Below are 19,628 nucleotides of genomic sequence, written 5' to 3' on the forward strand. Positions count from 1 at the left end.
CTTCTGTTTTCCAAGCACAGTATGGAGCTCAACTCTGTCATTTTATAGAGGTGACCTGTTGCCCCAGAAGGGAGGATTAACCCCCAGGATCCTTCCATGGAGCAGCTGAGTGTGCCCAGGCTGCCCTCTACTCCTAACTCTGCCTACATGCTAATTCCAGTTCACTAGTTTGAGGGCCAGTTTCCTATTCCTGCAGACCTTGTCAGAGCCTTTGAAGGCCCACCTTTTCCTGGCAGCTCTTGGTGTGCCAGGGACAAAGCATAGGGGTAAGGGTAGCATGGGCTGCTGGATCCAGCAGCCTCTATGGAGGGATGGTTATACAGAGATCCAGGATGTCTGTGGCCCAAGTGTGGCCATAGAACATGTCACTCCTTCTGGTTTTCAGCTGACACATGATCTTGGGGGTGATGCTGAGAGATACCGGAAATAAGAATGCTTCAGGGAGTGGCACTTGGGAATGCACATTGCTAGACCCCATTCCCAGAGATTCTGATTAGCATGTCTAGGGTAGGGTCCAGAAATATCTAATTCATGAGTGATTCCGAAGCTGGTGAAATGAGGATCCCCTAAGAAATCATCTCAAGAAAGTACACTTGGGGCCACTGAGTGCAAAAAGGCTTTATTCCTGAGCTAGAAGTCAGGGTCTGGAACAGCAGGCTGCCCCCAGGGCCAGTGGAAACCTGGTGCAGAGGAAACCTCCGCCAGTAGCACAGTTCACAGCTTGGGTCGGTGACCCGCGATCTCATCCCAGCCCTTGCGACACGTCCTGATGATCCACTCGTGCTCATCATCATCTGTAGGGGAAGAGAAAGAGCTGGTCATGCCTGGGGTTTGCTGGGCCTTCTCTGTGCAGGGAGACCCACAGTCGGCATCTTGGGACTGCATTCCAGCACAGGGGTGTGGCTTCGGGGGCCAGGCCAGCTCTGAGCTGGGAAGGAACAAATCTTTCACTAAAACCCGAATCCTCCAGTTGCCTACGAATGTCTGGTCTTGGGGAAATTGAACACAAAGGGGTTTACTGATGGTGGATATCGCCTGTGGAGGCAGGCACGAGGTCATGTGGCCACTCTGAGCTGGGCAGTCCCCATGGGCACTCAGAGAACAACTTGCTTGGGCATTTGCCCCATCTGACACCCACAAAGGGCACCCGCCCCCAACAGCCAGTACAGGCCCTGCCGGTAGTGCCAGGGGCCAGAGCTCAGCTCTTCTTTGTTTCCTTCCTGGGTTTTCCACTGTAGACCCTTTTTTTTTTTTTAAAGATTTTATTTATTTATTTGACAGAGATCACAAGTAGGCAGAGAGGTAGGCAGAGAGGCAGGCAGAGAGGGAGGAAGGGAAGCAGGCTCCCCGCTGAGCAGAGAGCCCGACACGGGGCTCGATCCCAGGACCCTGAGATCATGACCTGAGCTGAAGGCAGAGGCTTAACCCACTGAGCCACCCAGGCGCCCCTCACTATAGACCCTCCTAAGAATCCAAGGCGCCACAGGGGAACCTGACACCTCTGTTGACTCCGAGCCTTTGAGTGGAGAGTAGAGAGGAGGAACTGATGTTCCTATGGGCCCTATGCTCATTGATCTCTCTTAATTTAACCCTCGTGAGCACCTGCGGGCAGCAATGCTGCCTTTCTGCAGAGGAACAAGCTGCTCAGAGAGGTCAAGTCACCCGCCCACAGACACAGATTAGTGCATGGGAGAACCCAGAATGTGAACCCAGGTTGGTCTGACTGCAAAGCTTGTGCTGTTTTTTAAACCTCAGAGAGAGGGAGTGAAATGCAGTCTTTGGTCCCCCCATATCACAGTCATCTCTCTGGGGACAGACTTATTTTCCCCCATTATCCTCCAAACCCACACACAGCCCCTCCCTGAACCCTGACAGAGACCCACTTTAATGGTGGGATATATGCCCCTAAACATGCGTGCAGCTCTGTAAAATGTGTGCCGTTGTTTTGTGCGCGAATGTGGTTTTAATTTGCCACCATAAATGGCATTGTGCTGTGAGTCTCATTGTGTCTTACTTCTTTCACTCAACACTACATGTTCAAGATCTATTCTTGTTGCTAAATGTACATCTCGTTCTTTGCTTCCTATTGCTGCCTAATACTCTGCGGTGGCTTCCTTGTGACGTTGTACTATCCACCCTTCCTGGGGAGGACACCCAAGGGTGCCACCTCCCACGCCGGGACAGACGTCGTTGGACCCTCTCCTTCCCAGACTCGTGGAGAACGTGGAGGAGGAGGAGGGTCTCGGGGTCATGCCTGCACTTCATGAACCAAGACTCCCAGCTAAACCGGGGTTCTTTTCCTAGTGCCATAGCTGTCTCTGCCTCATTCCTGCCTCACCTCCATGTCAGGCCCTAGGGACAGAGAACGAGCTCAAACCCCTGTCCTCACACCCTTTTCCGCAGGGCTACAACCCTGGAGCAGCTTTTGTCGCTTCTCCTGACCTGCCTCCCCCTAAGGGATGGGAGCATGGGCTACCTGTCCTCCTCAGGAACACGTGGCAGTAGCCAGAGACCAAGGGCACCCCCTGAGAGCTCAAACATGGAGGGTCACCCCCAATCCTGCCCTCCAGACCAGATTCCCTTGCCCCCTTCCTCTTCTGAGAAAGCACCCGGCCCGGGATCAGAGAGATAGAGGCTTACTGACAGCCTACCGTGTACTCCATGCTTTGCAAACACGGAGTCTTGGCGATAGCCCAGGAGGGTAATGGAGGTTCCCTCCCTTTGAGAGAGGTGACGAGCCTTGCCTCACCTCCACAGCCAGTGGAATTCAAACCCACCAGACTCCAAAGCCAAATGGCCCCCACCCTGGGGTCGATGGGGCTGATGTGACAAGGGAGCCAGGGGGCAAGGCTGCCCCGCACAGAGCTAGCCTCCTCTGCCTGCTCCCTGCTATTCCTCTGTATGTGACCTCAGGAAAGAGGCACGATCTTGCCTCCGAGGACTGCCCCGGGGGCCGCAGGTGGGCCTCCGCGTCTTCCCAGAGAGGCTGTTGGGGAATCCACGCGTGGCCGTCAAGCCTGGGGATGGGGACAGCGGCGGCACACAAGGAGTTAAGTGCTGGTGAAGCCCACTTTTGCCACACCGCGAGCAGCCTGGTTGATAATTACAGTTCTGAAGTCTCTGGGCTATTCGAATCTGTGCAGCTGCAAGCTCTTCAGTGCTAACCCCTGAAACCAGACAAACTGGGGGTATTGTGCTAAACCAGCCCTCGGGCCCCTCCCCCATCGTTACAAATTGACAGCAATGGACTTAACAGCCTCTTCACTACCCCTCTCGCTCTCTACCTGGCGGCACAGCCACCAATTTGAATCACAGATGCCTCCCCTCGCGGCAGCTGCTCACCAACCCTCCCTCCACCTCCTCTGCGCGGAGGCGCCCGGGCTCCCCTGGCCCCGCCACGCCAGGGTGAGGCCTCTGAGGCACGTTTCATCAATATTTAAAATGGAATTAAACCTGCCGCTTTGATTAATGCCTCCCAGAGCCCGGGAGTTGTGATTACTATTTTGCAAATTGCAATTGTTGGAATATGTTAATATGATTGTCTGAGAACATCTTCACCTTCTCGGATAATTTCCCCCCCTTTTCGGCAGGAGGGAAGGGGGAGAGGAAGGGAGGGGAAAGGTAGGGGGGGGACCACGCCGCAAAGTCTTTAATCAATTGTAAATTATTACCCTGGACACAATTGCTGGTGGTTCCGAAGGGAAGGGGAGGGAGATTTCTGGTTTGGTGCATTTATCTTGAAAAGTTTGGGCCTTGTTGGCTCACAATTCCATTCTGGGACACGATCCTAAGGGAATAATCTATTTGTCTTCAGTATTATTTAGAGTCAAGGAAACTGAAATAATCTATGTTTCTAAAACAAGAGAAGGCTTACGTTGTTGTGTATTTAACAACTAATTTCTCAAACGGGGACTGTGGGCCAGGTATTATGCGACAAGTCTGGCTGCAGGGTGGGGTGGGGGAAACTGATTTAGCAGCGCTTGAAAAAGTCGGGTTATGAAGTCTGTATAGTAGCATAGAGATGTTTTTGATATGATGAAAAGGTGGGAAGAGGCAAGAAACAAAATTACATTGACAGCATAATCTGCAGAAAACCGTGCACGGAAGAAAAATTAAAACTAACACATTGTACGTGAATAATAGTCATTTCTGAGCAAAGACGGGAGAGGTTCTTCTGTTTTGGTATCTCCCGAATCTTCTTAATGTGTATTGACAATCGAAAAAATAAACGATTGTCTTTTCTCTTAACCTCCAACTTAATGCCTTGCTGATTTCATGCATTTGGGGAGTTGAAAAAAAAAATATTTCTAGGTTCCTAGAAACACGGATGGGGGTTCTTGAATTTCTACAAAGTAAAAGAGCCAGCATTAAATTATTGGTAAAAATGGGAGAATAGACAAATTTCCTGAGCAGAAGAATTCCAGATAAATTCCGTGAAGACTGCCCTCAAGGAGATGGGGCATAACTCCCGATCAGTGAGTGGTATTGGAAGTCCTTATTCCGTATCTGTTCAGTGAAGGAAGGAAGGAAGCAATGGATGAGCCCCGTGCCCTGTGCTTGGGGGCTGGAGTGGGGGTACAGAGGGGAACTGAGACACAGCAGGGGGTGTTGTCCAAAGGTTCCACTCAGATACTCTTCAGGTTCAGGTCTGCCCGCCCTTGGGGCAGAAAGATTTCTTTATTCTGGGCTGAAGCTTTAGGAGTGACCTCACTGTCCCACGGAACCCCGTCCCCAGCACAAGCCACCCCCCGCCAGGAATCTCACCAATTATTAGGAGAACTGGGCTTCTTATAGAGAAGAAAAAGAACTTTCGGGGAGAGAGACCCCAAATCTGACCACAGGACGTCCCTGCTGAGAAGCCCTGCCTAGAAAGGCTCCCCACGCCTTTACCTGGACTTCAAGGCCCATCTTCTGTTCTCCAAACTGCCTCCCGCCCGGCTCACCTCACCCTGCTGTAGGGGAGTCCCCGCTGTGCCCGTGCACACCAGGGCCTCTGCGCCTCTTAAATATACTGTTTTGGGGACCGGGGGAGGGCCATTTCAGAGCCTTAGTGTATGTAAAAGTGAAGAAAGGCCTGGATGAGGGTGTATCTACCAATTGCAGTGTCATTTAAACATGTGTAATTAACAAATGCTTTGAACACAAACAAAAAGGCAATATAAATGTGTCATTCCAGGATTTCTTTCAAGGCAGTGTTAAGCACAGGGTGCACTAAAGGCCATGGGCTCAGGAAGGGGAATGTGAGGTTGGAGGTGTCTGGTGAACGTGGCTTTCTTTTGTAGCTGCCACACTCCAAACTTAAGGCCGCTGGCGAGTGTGGGCGACTAGGTTCCGGGGCCCTCCTGGCGGTCCTCCACCCCCAGGGACCCTGTCTGGATGGCATCTTCCCCATCTGCTGCTGAGGTCACTGTCGCCCCCAACAGCCCCGGGGCAGTCGGGCCCAACTGCTCTCCTGGTCCTCAGAGCCTGGGGCAGATCTAGCACTTAAAAAGTCTTTAATGAGTATCTGGTGATTGAATGAATAAAGCAATGCAAAGTTGGGGACAGGAAAGCAATAGGCTTACCCTGTGGGATCTGGACAAAAGGGGAAGAATTTCTTCCCCGCCCTCAGCAAATGGAGCTCCTGAGAGGACAGAGTCGATATGCCAAGTGCAGGGCCAAGGCTGCTGTTTCCTTTGTGTGTTTTGAGGCCACAGATGGAGCAGCTCCACAGCACAGAACAGAGGGGTGGTCTGGACTCATTCTGGAGCACCAAGCACACTCAGGATGCTCAAAGCCCCGGCTGGTCTGGGGCCTGCCTCACAGTGAGCGTGGGCGCGGGCGCGGGGGCGGGGACGGGCAGGCCTGCCCAGGCCTCCAGCTGGGTCACTGTCCCTGTCACTAGTGCAATCCCCAGGTCGGTGCAGTGCAGGGGGAAGAGATCCTAAAAACCTTTCAACAAATGTGGGGCAATGCGAGCTCCCAGGTGGTTGGCAGGGAGGCAGCGGAAAGGCAGCCAAGAGCATGGGCCCTGGAGTTTGGCTGCCACCAGCCCAGAGACCATGGGCAGGTGGATCTCATTCCCTTACCAACAAAGTGCCTGCTGGAGCAAGTGAGGTCATTCCTGTAAAATGCTTAGCACGATGCCTGGCATGCAGGAAATGCTCCAAAGCAAAAGAAAACCCGAGGTTGTCTTGGCACAGTGAGCCTCCAGGGTGTGCGTGACAACACAGCATAGAATGGAAGGTATTCTGGGTCCCAGTGCTGAGCCCTGGCGCCAACTTGTTGGGGGATCTTGGACAAGCCACTCTCCCTCTCTGAGCTGGACTGGGCTCCTTGCTTGGACCAGGCGAGGTTGCGGGGCTTCACGAGACCTCCTGCAGAACCAGGGTGAGCAGCACCAGGATTGACACCCAGGAAGGAGGAGCTATGATCCCCACTTTGATGGATCTTTCATTCCCTAACTGGGTTCCTGCAAGAGAGTGTTCTTAAGGGACTCTCTCAGAGCACCCTGGGACTTCTTGTTCCTGTGGGGGAGGACAGGGTCTTTATACAAGGATCAGCACCATAAAGATCAAGAACCACAGCTCAGGGGGCGCCTGGGTGGCTCAGTGGTTAAAACCTCTGCCTTCGGCTCAGGTCATGATCCCAGGGTCCTGGGATCGAGCCTCATATCGGGCTCTCTCTGCTCAGCAGGGGGCCTGTCTCCTCCTCCTCTCTCTCTCTGCCTGTCTCTCTGCCTACTTGTGATGTCGGTCAAATTAATAAAAATCTTTAAAAAAAAAAAAAAAAAAAAAGAACCACAGCTCAGCCACTGATTTTTGTTCAAAGTGAGGTGGGCAGGCTTGGGCAGGCGAGCCCAGAGAGGGCAAACGGGCGGATCCAGGTTATCGGGCGCCCACAAGCCCGATTCTGTGACCTCTTGGCACGCCTTTGAGCCGAGCACACCTGCGGTCACCACTGCTATGCAGCTCCTCCCGCTGGGACAGGGAGGGGACCAAGATGAAACCAGGCATCTTAGCCTCAGGAGAGGGGACGGACTCATAGAGCTAGTGAAAAAGCCACACTCACGCTGTGTGTGCACCGCAACAAACGGCCGTGTTTCCACCCAGTTGGGTGAACGTGCATGAGAGCCTCCCTAAGTGTGAGTGTGGGTGTGTGCGTGAGCATGAGCAGGTGTGTGCTGTGAGCGTGCGAGTGCTCAACGCGTGTGTTGCACTCAGTGTGTGACAGCGTCTGAGTGAGTCCTGGAGCAGGGGCTGAGTGAGACGGTCCTTCCGTCCCTCAGGGACAGCCTAGAGCTCACCCACAATGCCAGGCCGGGCTCTGTCATGCGGGCTGCCCTCTTTTCCTGGGGTGGAGACCGACGCTCACACAGCTCCTGTGTGGCCTGGGGTTCCAGACGGGGACGGGAGGTGCCTGGTAAACCCGGCGCCCTGGCCCGTGGGCAGTGCCACCCTCAAAGCCCAGCCCCACCCTCTGTGCAAACGCAGGGCTATGTGAGCCTGAGCTGAGCGGGTGCCGCCCTCACCTCCTCATCACAGCTCCTGACAAGCAGGAGGCTTTGAACTTTGTTAGCAGTGCTGGTGGCCAGAGGCCAAGGCCATGGCATGGCCAATATTGACTAAGGGATCGTTGCCCGGGCAGAGCCTATGGTGGGGTAGGAGGGGAAGCCCTGGGGCTGCTCTTGATTTTCTCTGTAGAAGAGCATTTTCTGGGCTGGGTGGGTGGAGGGCTGGGGGGGGTGGGCGCGGGGGGGGGGGGGTGGGGAGTGGATTAACCCAGGCCGCTTCACTCCCTGGGAACTAGAGGGGCAGGGTTCAGCACCCACAGCTTTTCAAAGCCTGTTCAAATGTGAGAGATTTGGGGACACCAAACCAATCTTTGGTATTTCTAAAATACAGAAAGGGAGACTGCAAAAACAGAAATTAACACGTTATCTAGTTAATGCACTCAGACTGAATGATTAAATTTAGAAAACAATGTTCTTACACTTGAAATCAGTTTATAGGCCTGCTTGCCTCATTGTGCAAGAGTTTCCCAATATGCACACGGCTCTCTAGACATCACAGGCCGACTGGCAGCCCAACAATTTACCAGGCAAAATGTTAAAAATCCCTTCAAAGTTTTAGCAGCAAAAACATATATATTTAATGTGGGAGTGCGGATACATTTTTGTTCTAATATGTTGAAACGACTAGGGAAAGACCTCCCGAGTCAGACTTAGGACTGGACTCGGGCTGTGCCTGGAAGGGGTGAGTCTGAGCGGGAGAAGGGCCACGTGGCGTTAGGGAACACGCGCACGTGCCAGGAGCCGAGTTGGGCACCTCGCACACCCGATCTCACGCAGTCCTCACCAGCGTCTGTCGTATGCACGGCAGGTATCGTTCAGATAGGAGTTTTGGGTGCTCTGGCCCGTCGGTGAAGGGTAAAATGTCCTGAGTCATGATGCCCCTTGGAAATCTCTTAAGAAGGCCCTGTGCTGGGGAAGGACATCCCAAGAAGGGTTAGGCAGTTGGTATTCTGACACGTTCAGAAGAGAGAGTCATTTCTGCTGCTGAAGTCCAAAGGCACCGCCGGCTTGTTAAAAAAAAGGCATATCCTGAAATACTAGAACCATCCTGCGTGTGGCAGGCTGTTCATCCAACAGGAGACACAGGGCCAGAGATCAGGGATTCACGTCTCCCCACACCCCGCCGTGAGCAAGTGGAAGGAAGCTGCCAGACCAGCAGCACCCCTCGTATTCCCCTTCTTCTTGCTTCCCCACTTCTGTTTTTCAAGCACTCACAGTTAATTTGGGCTCACTACCCATGTTCATGATGCCCAGTCACTATACACAGGCAGCTCAGGGAAGCAATGTGCCAAGGCCAAGGTCATTCAGTTGGCATGGGCCCCAGAGCCTTTGCTCTGACCACTGCTCCCTTCCGCCTCTGCTCTCCAGCTGTGTGTGGACAACGGGCTGAAGGGGACAGGCCTGTGTCCTCTAGTCGACAGACACTAAAGGCTGAATTAAGGCTTTGGTGGTGGGGCCAGCCAGGAGGGGTGTTAGGATGTTAAGAATCTGCAGAATGCACCAGCAGACTGGAACTCAGTCCGTTTAGGAATCTCGCAAAGTCACTGTTAGCATCCCCACTTCACAGATGAGGGTCCTGAGGCTCAGAGAGGTAAAGTCGTCTGCCCCAGCTCACCCCGTCAGTGAATGGGCACAGGGGCAGACCCAAGTCCATCTCCAGACCTGTAGCCCTCGCCAACCACGCTTCTCTGAAAAACCTCTCTGTCACCACCATGCCTCTAGTCCTCCCTGTCTGAAGGATGGCATTCAAGGCTCTCTCTGCCCCACACTGGGTCCCTGTGCCTTGAATGCCGAGCCCAGATGTACTCCTACTCACCTGTCAAAGCCGAGTCTGTCCATCCGTGTTGGAAGGAGACTCTTCTTGACTCTTCCTCCCTCCCCCAACACAAGACCCCGTCTCAGGTGCTCTCTCTTGGGGACCCTTTGTTCCTGCATCTCCCTGTGCTTTGTTCCTTCCCTTCCATAAGCGAAACCCACCCCCTCATCCTTTAAGGCCTAGCCAAACACCACCTTTTCCAGGACAGCATCTCAACCACACTTGGGCTCTGCTGCCCACCTCCCCAGCCCACTGTGCTGCTGGCTTCTGGCACCAGCAAAGCAGGGGCACTCCCGGTGTTTGGGAGAAAGAATCTCATATGTGATATTTCCAGTTAAACATTAACATAAACATGATAGGAATATAGAATTATGCTGGACTTCTGTTCATATGCTTATTTTGGGGGTTGATGTTCATTTCAGAACTCTATGCTGTGGGGCAGGAGTTTCGCTAGTCTTTGTACACTTAGACCCCCCTACAGGTCCCACGCTTCTGTCCAGAGAGCCCCCACTCCCAGATCCCGGCACTGTGTACTCATCTCCTTCCCCTGGCCCACACTGCTTTGGAGAGGCAAGTGCAGAGTCTGGCCCCCCAGGGACCCGTGTCTGGGGGGAGCCTTAGAAGTGCCGGGCGCTAGGTGGATAAGAAATGATGAAGATGAGGAACAATGCCGATGGCTGGAGAGAGAGATGCACGACCTGCCGGCCTCCTGCCCAGTCTTGGAATCCCCATCAAAAGCAGGTGGGAGGGTGCCTGAGGACAGTCTGCCATCGGCCTTGCATTCATTTCTATACAAGGAGACAAAACAAACCATGAGGCTGGCCAGCCCGGGGTTGACTCCAGCAGCTTGCGGAAGGGGAAGCTGTGTCCTTTGGATGCCTCCAGGAGGCTGCTGTGGGGGGCGGGGACTTATTGTTACCAGAATCTGAGGGCACACCACTGGAAGGGAAATTTCCAGGGCTCTTGGAATTGGGGTGGGGAGAGAAGGAGCAGTGGGCAATTCTGACATGTTGGGGGAGGCAATAAGCCCCCTCGGGCTGTTTTTCCTTTGAGACCTGCACCGGGGCTGATTCCGCCCTCTGTAGGCAAAATTCTGTTGGTAGGTTCAAGTGTCTTCCTCTGGGGCAAGTTCTAGAGCTTTGCCCAGGTTCTCATAGAGGTTCAGGATTCAGAAAAGGCCACAGCCTGTCTCAGTGCAGAGCATGGCCTCTGGGTTCGAATCCTGATTCCTCCCTTCCCTAGCTGTACCTGTCAGCGAGCCTCAGTTTCCCCAGCAGCCACACAGAGGTGATAATATATTCCTCAAAAGACCAGGAGGTGGTGAGTGAGTCCCCGGCGCAGCAGAGGTTTTCAGCTCATCATTTCTCTTCCTTCCCTTCAAGCAGATGCCCAAGTCTGCTGGCAGGGGTGTGTGATCTGTGCAGGCATTTTCTTTGGCAGTTACAAGTGTGATATTATCCCTCCACAGAGCCTTCATTACGGCGCTGCGAACAATACCACAGATAAGGCAGGGATGGCCCTGCGTGCCAGCCTCCAGGTGATTATCACATTTGGGCAAATTGCCTTTTGTGTCACGGAGAGATGACGGCAGGAGGGCCTGTGCAGGAGGCTCGCTGGGCCATTTTGCCAAAACCGCGAGGGAAGCATTGTGGAGAGATAGCCCGGGTTTTCTGGGGAAGGAGGCCTGGCTGGCAGCCGGAGCTCGTCCCGACGCTCCCACATGCGGGCCGTGATCTGCCCCGTGTGGGCCTCAGGCTTCTCATTGGCCAGGTGAAGGCCTCAAAATTCGAGGAGTCTTGATTTGCAGGCAGCATTGAAAGTCTCGTTCTTTGGCTAGTTTTGGAGCAAAAATGTGGGGAACCATCTAGGGAAAAAGAATTACCGCTGCAGTCTTCTGAGGAGGGTCCTCCAGTTCTTTCTTTCGTGCGTGAACTCCAGAACCTGCTCAAAGGCCATCTTTAGCCTTCAGTCAGCCAGGCCCCGGGGCCGAGTTCCAAGTCTGCCGCTTATCCCCCACATAACTCTGGGCAACACACTTCACCTCGCCTCAGTCTCATCATCTGGGAAGTGGGAACAATGAAGACAGTCGTTTCCCAGGTTACGGTGGGGATGAGATGAAGTGAAATAAGATAAACCGTGCAACACGCTCAGACCAGGGTCTGGAACATCGTAAGCACTCAGTAAATGCTGGTTTCTTTTGCTGTCCTGCTTTCTCCTCTGAAATAAAAGAGCATCCCTTTGTATAGCCATCGATCCATTCCCTGACTGCCGTTTTAGGGATGGTACCGATTTAGTGTAAAAATACAGCCCGTATTGGGGCACCTGGGTGGCTCAGTGGGTAAAGCCTCTGCCTTTGGCTCAGATCATGATTCCAGGGTCCTGGGATCGAGCCCCGCAGCGGGCTCTCTGCTCAGTAGGGAGCCTGCTTCCTCCTCTCTCTCTGCCTGCCTCTCTGCCTACTTGTGATCCCTCTCTGTCAAATACATAATAAAAACAAAATCTTAAAAAAAAAAAAAAGAATAGACCCATTATTTACTCCATTCCCTCCTGTTGGACATCCAGGATCTTTCCAGCTTTCACCTGCTCAATAATGCCAGAGAGCCTCAGACGACCAAGCCGTCTTTCATTTCTAGGTGTTCACTACGCAACTTGCCTGAAGTTGGGCGGGAAGCAGATCTGTGAGGTTTGGAAGTTCCAGGCCCCTGCCTCTTTGGATGGAACAATCTCAGAGCTGGTCCGGCAAAGGGGAGAGGAGAGGGAAAAACCTCTGGAGGCAGATAAGCCCGAGTGTGAATCCCAGTTCCTGCCATTTCCTGGGGGAGATCCTTTAGTCTTAGTTCTAAGGCTTAGTTTCCTCATTTGTCAAGCAGGGATCACAGGAACACTCCCTGCCCTCTTAGTAGCTGGGTGTCTGGTGCCTGGGAAATGCTCAGTCAAGGTCAACTGTCATCACGGTTGGTGAGGTGGGGGGGAGCCATCCACCACCTCCCAGAGCCTCCGAATCACATGGGTCAGCTCTCTTCCTGGACCCCCGACTCAAATTCCTTCCCCCCAACCCGTTGTCCGTCGAACTGAGCATACATTCAAATGAGGCTGGTGATCTTGATTTTAAATTCTGTCTGGAACCCACAGGTTCAAACGCAAAGGGGCCCTCTCTGCAAATAATCACTGGTATGTGATATTTTTAAGAAGCCCAAGCCATTGTTTCTGATTGAAGGAAAGTTGGTGCTATTTTGAAGAGCAGCACGATTAAGCGGTGGCGTTATCTCTTTAACCATTGGGAATTATACGCTGTTTGAAAGATTTGTGAGCTCTAGGACATTTGCCAGATGTGCTTGATTCGACATTTCAGACAACAAAGGGGATAATGTTGGCGGGAATCTTGACGGCATTTCTGATGATCAGGATATTCTTTGAGGATGGTACTGAGACCTTTCGGGGAAGAATTTCAGCTTTTACATAAACTAATTTGGGATGCTCACTCTCTGTCTTCCACAAAGCAAATTTAGTTCATTGTTAGTTGTATATGTTAAAATGGTTACGAGGGTTTTTTTCCTTTGAATATTAATAATGTGCCTTTCATCTGAGACACTCGCATGGGGTGTCATTAATTGCAGGGAGGGAGTAAGGATTAGTGGTGCGGTTATTTTGCAAATGATTCCTACCAGTAACGTTGAGGCGAGCAACGGCTACATGAAGAGACACACGTACCAACGGCTAACACAGCTCGGGCTTATCCCTCCTGAGCAGAATGAGGGGGCCGGGTAGGAGGCTAAGGGTTAATCTCCCAATTTCCCACCACATTAAACGTAATTATCCCTAATATCGTCTACAGCGTCCTAATTGGCTCACAGTATGTAAAGGACCCTTTATCAAATAAGGTAGCATCTCATTTTGGGGACTGGGGTGTTTTTGTCTTAAGACTCTAAAATGGGCCTTTTCATCCATTTGGGAACATCGCTGAGCTCCCACTGGGGGCAGGACCTGTGTTCTTTAGAGGAACAGCCATGAAAGAGGCACGGCTCTGTGGAGGAAGGGAGATGGCTGAGTAAGGAATTAACTAGAACACAAAGCTGGAAAGAACAGAATTGGGGCAGGAGTTGGGATCGTCTGACTCTGACTCTGGGCTGGGGAGCAGGTGAGAACCGAGGTGTGTTTGTCAACGGAAGCAGCTGGTCTGGTTGAGCCGGAACATGGGGTGGTGGGTGAAGGTGGGGGGCTCTAGACACCATAATTAAGAGTCTGCAGACCCCAACGATTCAGTAGCATTCCGTTTCCCGAGCAGAACCCCTGAGGAGGCCGACAGCATGGCCTATCCCGTCTCATTTCCCCCTGCAGCCTCCTTGTCCTGGAACCAGAGAAACCAGAGAACCAGAGAAACCTCAGCTAATCCCAGAACCTCCCTGTCTTCTACCTCCGCCAGCCCGAGCGAGTAATCATCACACTAATGGTCCCAGCTGCCTATCACCGGACACGGACGAGTCTCGGGCCAGGTGTCCTGCAGACTTTGTCTCATTTTTCCCAACCATAACTCCTCCAGATTAAATTAGTTACCAGAAGGCCCATTTTACAGATGAGGAAACAGAGACTCGGAAAGGAGACCAGAAGCCAGCCAGCCATGGTCTCACAGCTGCCCAGTGGTAGATCCAGGGAAAGGGGCCAGCCAGAGGGGCAGACTGCAGATCCTGGGCTTTTAACTGCCACGCAAGGCTGTCTCTCTGACCTCTCCTAGCCTCCTAAGGGAGGCAAGTCCTAACGCCGTCTGTGTTTTGCTTTGTGTCTGCTGCATCGATTGGAATCCTGCCTGCGTTGACTTGTTGCCTTGTGTGGTTTTATGGTCCCAACAGAGGCCGCTGCAAAGTGCAGTAGCATGACTGTGGACCTTACAGGGAGATGGGAGTGGGTTTTTTTCCCAGCCTCACCGTCCCTGATCTGTCATTCATTACGCACGCCCTAGTCCTCTAATCTCAGGCCTCACCCGTCCCCAGCTGCGTAGGAATTTCCCAGGGGATGCACACGGCTCCTGAGCACAAAAGTTCTAGGGTAGGCACCAGAAATGACGGCCACCACTGGGGTTCAGACAGCATGGACCTGGACCAAGCATAGGGATCCCCAAACCAAAACGGCACAGACCTGATCTGGCCAGAAGGTCACAGGCTTGGGATCCTTAATGCTGAAGTTTTTAAGCTTTTCAAAGCTTAAGTGGTTTGAAAACCCACAGGTGCAGAGAAGCTCAATAGATTGTTTTTATTATTCGAAATAATAAGTTGTCTGTTAAATGTGAGGGACTATAATTTGTTGAAGAGGAGGGGCTTGTAGGTGGGTCCTCTGCCTGCCTGTCTGTTTTTCTTCCAAAACATTTAATCAGCTCCATGTCTGGGGACCTGTGTGAGCCGCAGGGAATCCAGTGACGAGTCAGATGTCGTCACACGGTCCCTGCCCTCCAGAAGGTCTGAGAGCCACGGTCTGCGAGGATTCTTGCCAGCATGGATCCCCAAAGCCTGGCCCATTGTCGGCACTCAGAAGCTTTTAGATGAGTGGAAGGACAGATTTAAATTCTCACCACAACCCAGCCAGCAGGTACCATCTTCTCCAGGTAAGAAAGGCATTCTTAAAGCGCAAGCCGAGCAAAGCCGGGTTTGTCAAGCAAGCTTGGCACTCGGCCCATCTGCAATTCAGCAGGCTAAGGTTTTCCAGTCTGGCCTACAGCAAGCATCTCCGTCTGGGGAGTGAAGCCAGGGCAGGGTCAGGGAGGAGCCGGGACAGCCTGCGAGGCCTGAAGATGAACAAGGGTGACACTTCTGCAATGTCCCAGCCCGCAACCTCCTATAAAAAGAGTGTCCCCGGCTCTGACCCGGCCAGGTGGCATGTACTTGATAATAGCAGTGGCTCAGGCCACTCTGTTTATCCTGGGATGGCCTCAGGCCCCACCGTGGGCCTGCATCGCCAGCAGCCCCGCGCCTTCAGGATGCCAACAGGAAGCACTGTTTATGGGGGCAGACCAGAATGTAGGGGAGAAAGGGCCCAGAGAAAACAAGAGATGGACAGAAGTCTGAATCGGTCCCTGGCAGGGTGAGGTGAGTCAAAGGTAATGACTAGGTGGGCACAAACAGAGACTCCCTCTTAGTGGTTTTTAGGACACTCCAAACTCCAACTGTCCTATAATATCAGGACCAAAATATCCCTTGGTTACCTTTCTCCTCCATCGTAGACTCTTAAGGTTGGAAGGACCCTAGAATTTATCCAGCCCGACTCCCTCATTTTACAGATGAAGAGCAAGGGGCCCAGAGAGGGAAGGCGCTGGCCCAGGGTCAGCCAGCAGGCAGCCCAAGAGCTGGGCAAGGACATGGAACCTGGGTCTCTGGCACAAAACGCTGGGGCCTGGGGCCCTTCGGGTGCCCTCTCTTGCCATCTTGTCATCTTTCCTATCTAGTTTCACCTCCTTTGGCACCTTCTCTCTGTGCAGCCTGAGAAATCCCTAAATGATGACTCAGCTACTACTCGACCTGCCCAAAACCTTTCCTTGCTCCCCTGCTGCCCTCGGGTGGAAACTTGCTGCCCTTCCCCTTACCATCCCTTGGGTTCTCTCTCTTACTCTTTTTGCCCTGACATATTGTTGTCTCAGGCTCCCAAACTACTTGTAGCCCCATAAATGTGCAGTATTCTCCCCGATCTTATCCTTCGCACATGCTGTTCCCTCTGCCTTTCACCCTTCCCGACCCTGCTGCACCTGTCTGCTCTTTGGGCTGCCCATTCCACCTTGCTCTTTCCAGGAAACCTCCCTGGCCTGCTGACCCTGAAACTCCAGATTAGATATCCCTGCTACGCTCCCTTGTAGCAACTTGCATCTACCCCCACTTTCTCCTCCTCCCTGAGAGAAGATTCTGTGATGCTTCCTAACCCAAGGTCAGATCCACAACCACTAGTCGATAAATGTTTGTTGACCAAAGAGTCATCAGTGTCCATTCTTCTCCAAACCTCCCAAGAATGGCCTTCCCATCTCATGATGCATTTTTTCAAAGGCTATTTTTTTTTTTTTTTAGAGCAGTTTTAGGCTCACAGCAAAATTGAGAGGAAGGTACAGAGATTTCCTCTATGCCCCCTGCCCCCATGCCTGCATGGCCTCCCCATTATCAACCATTTCTACCGGAGTGTGCATCTGCTGAAGCGACACCAACACCTCATAGTCATCTGAGGCTTACAGGCGGGTTCACTCTGGTGTAGTACATTCGATGGGTCCGGATGAGTGTATAATATCATGGAGCCCTCACTGTAATTTCATAAGAGTATCTTCATTGCTCTAAAAGTCCCCTGTGCTCTATCTGTTCATCCCATCATGAATTTCCAATTTTCTTACCAAGCATGGCTTTTGCCCAGAGGATTCTGCGAGCCACAGTTTCTCATTCCCCAGTCACGCCTTGCCTTTTTTTTTTTTTTTTTCTCCCCCATGCCTCTGTGTCTTTGGAAGTGCTGTTCCCTCTACCTGGAATGCCCTTCCCCAACACGCCTGCTAACAAAATCCCTACTCCTTCTTTAAGACCCCTCACTTCCAGTACCTTCTTCCTGACTGAGGCCCTGTATCTAGACCAGATGATGAGTTCCCCTGCTCAGTGGCCCTTCATGCCCCAGGAACTGCCCCCTAGGAGGAGTGGTGAGAGGACCTTTGTACTCATATGAAAGATACTTGTAACTAATTATACAAAAAGGCACAGACGTGTTATCTTTGTAAGACAGAAGAGTGTGTACAGACACTGCCCAACAACAAAAGGCAGGGGCACCGTGCCAGGGAGGAGGCTACTCTTGGCTCCAAATCTGCCCTTCTCTTCCCACTTTGCAGTCTGGACTGGGACCACACGATTGACGGTTCCGCTCTGCCGGCTGAGCCCCAGTTAGATGCTGCAAGGCAGGCACACGAAGGCAGAAAGGACACGTTCTTTTCTGTGTGTCTTGTTGCTCCTGTTGATGTCACGAAAGCAAAAGGCCCACTCACTTCCACCTTCCAGTTGTCCCCCAGCTCCTAGCATCAGTGAGGCCCAGAGGCCACGCTGGGCAGTAGGCTCTGCTCAGAGGTCTGGGTCACCCCTTCTGGGGGTCCCTCTCTCAACCCTCTACGTTCCAATATCTCAGTCTCAGGGTTTCCCATCCAGGAAAACGGGGCAGGGAGGGTTGCTTCTCCCTGTGACTGTCTCTGCTTTCTCTCTCTGCTTTCTCTCCCTCCTTTTGCTTTTTCAGTTCCCCAGTATCTCCTGATATTAAATTCTGTTTTCCTGACTGCACTCTACCTGATACAGACACAAGAGTTCCTGCTCACATAGCTCTTACAGTCTTGGGGGAGAGACAGACAGACGTTAGGCAATTACTCACACAAATGAAGATTTAATTACAGTTGACATAAGTGCTGGGGAGGAAAAGTACAGGGTGTATTAGCATGTGAATGGCCCTGGGAAGCCCTTCAATAGATGAAACTGTTAAGCATTGTTTAACTCAGCATCTCTTCAGTTTCCTTATCCAGAAACTCCGTAGTAAGCCTACCAACGCCCAGAAGAATTAGTGCTCTGTACAGTCTACTCTGTTAATGGGAAATAGGAAGTCATTAAAGAAAACTGCCAGGGGACCCAGAATGTGAGCACTGGCCATGTTCCTCCAGGATCACCCGTGGGTCAGGGCTCTCTGAGCTCTCTGCTCTGGCATTCAGACATAGCACCAGCTGACCGTCCCCTTTGCTCTGATTCCAGCACCACAAAGGCAACTTTCTGATCCCCACCGACTTACGGAGTAAATGGCCCTGTAGGGAGTTCAGGCCTCCTGGGCTCCCTGGCAGTTTCTTTCTCATTTTAGAGCACAGTTTCTTGACTTGGGTTTTTAGAAGAAACCCCTTAAAACTATATGCAAAATGTGCATGCGTGTGCATAAGTGTGAACGTGTATGTTTGTGTCTGTGCACATGTGGTCATTTTTCGAGGGAGAGGGTGCCTAGTTCTAATGTTATTCCTTGTGGGACCATGACTCTAGGAAAGAGAAAGGTTAGGAATCACCATGCTAAATGGAAACGTTCTTGTTCTTATTTGTACATTGGTCTCCTGTGAGTTTGGTTACTGTAAGTCTCAGTCTGATCAGCTTGCATTCCCTTACTAACAGAAGTTCTGGATCCCCAGCAGGCATTCTTGGACCACATGGTATCATTACCATGTGCTGTTTCCTCTCTGAAAAACCTTTCCCCATGCCCTGTGGTCCACTCCCAATTGTTCTCTGGGTCTCATTTTAGCTATCATTTCCTTCTTGAAACTCTCTGGCTTTCCAATTCCGGATGAGGTACCTTTTCTTTGTGCTCCCACAGCATCACTCCCACCTCCCTGGGACTCCCCACCTTTACCTCTCTCCCCACCCCCATCTAGGGCCATGTTTTCCCCTTTCGTTATGCTTTTCTCACGAAGCAACCAAGCCTTTCTAGTACTTGTCTGCTCTCTGTCAAAACACAAGCTCCGTGAGCAAGGGGTGTGTGTCTCGAGTTGCCCTTCTTCTCTGCCTGCAACGAGTATAGTGTTTAGGCACACAGTCACTGCTCACCAAAGGAGAGCATGCAGAACTCTGTAGTTTAAGCCTTTCAGTGCTAGCCTTTGCTGTCACAGCTAACCACAACCGTCCTTGGCTTCACTCTGTGATCCCGCAGAGACTCGTCTGCCATGAGAACCCCCCACGGTGAGCCATCCAGATCATAATTTTTGTCTTTTGTCAGAAGTTTCTTTCTCATCAAATGCATGCCCATGTGTGCACACAGATGCACACAGATACGTGTGGGCGAGAGGGGAGAAAGCGGGCATCCTGGCATGTCAGAATGGACATACCTGCATTTCTCAGAAAGCGATTCCTGTAGTCCTTGATTATCCTCGTGGCCGGGTTGTAGAAGCCATCTCCACAGTCGTAACAGCCCTCGGGGATTTTTCGAGGTGGGTCCATATTGGTGAGCTGAGAGATACCTTAAAAGGACGCAATGGATAATTAACTCGCCACCAAGGCTATATCGAAACCCAGCACCCTGAAGTCCACTTCTGTCTGGTTGTCCCCGTGGCAAAATGCTCCCCATTCAGAGCACAGAGGACAAGCGATGGGAGCAGTGCCCCACAGCAGCTTCCTGAAACTGGCTCTGGGAGCCGGGACTTGGGGACTAGAACTCCAACTTCTTCCTTTGACTCCCATCCTCTGTTTCTGGGGACACTGTGACAGGGGTGTAGGTTCTGGAGGGAGACAGAGCATGAGGGGG

General features: G+C 52.1%; 1 protein-coding gene across 4 annotated transcripts in view; it reads right to left on the minus strand.

Annotated features, from left to right (window-relative positions):
- Window positions 1-603: 603 nt before the first annotated feature.
- The window catches only part of MORN5 (MORN repeat containing 5), a 28,236-nt gene continuing 9,211 nt past the window's right edge, over window positions 604-19,628 (minus strand). For 2 of the 4 annotated variants that reach the window (XM_059142444.1, XM_059142443.1), the window contains 2 exons: window positions 19,213-19,344; window positions 604-794 (listed from right to left, as the gene is read on the minus strand). In XM_059142444.1, coding sequence (XP_058998427.1) covers window positions 19,249-19,344 — 96 coding nt within the window. In that variant the 3' untranslated portion in view covers window positions 604-794; window positions 19,213-19,248. Of the gene's footprint in view, window positions 795-8,115; window positions 8,462-19,212; window positions 19,345-19,628 lie in introns of those variants that run through there. The other 2 variants (XM_059142442.1, XM_059142446.1) reach the window with 2 other exon arrangements.

This window comes from Mustela lutreola, chromosome 12, assembly GCF_030435805.1.
Source record: "Mustela lutreola isolate mMusLut2 chromosome 12, mMusLut2.pri, whole genome shotgun sequence".
Classification (NCBI taxonomy): Eukaryota; Metazoa; Chordata; class Mammalia; order Carnivora; family Mustelidae; genus Mustela; species Mustela lutreola.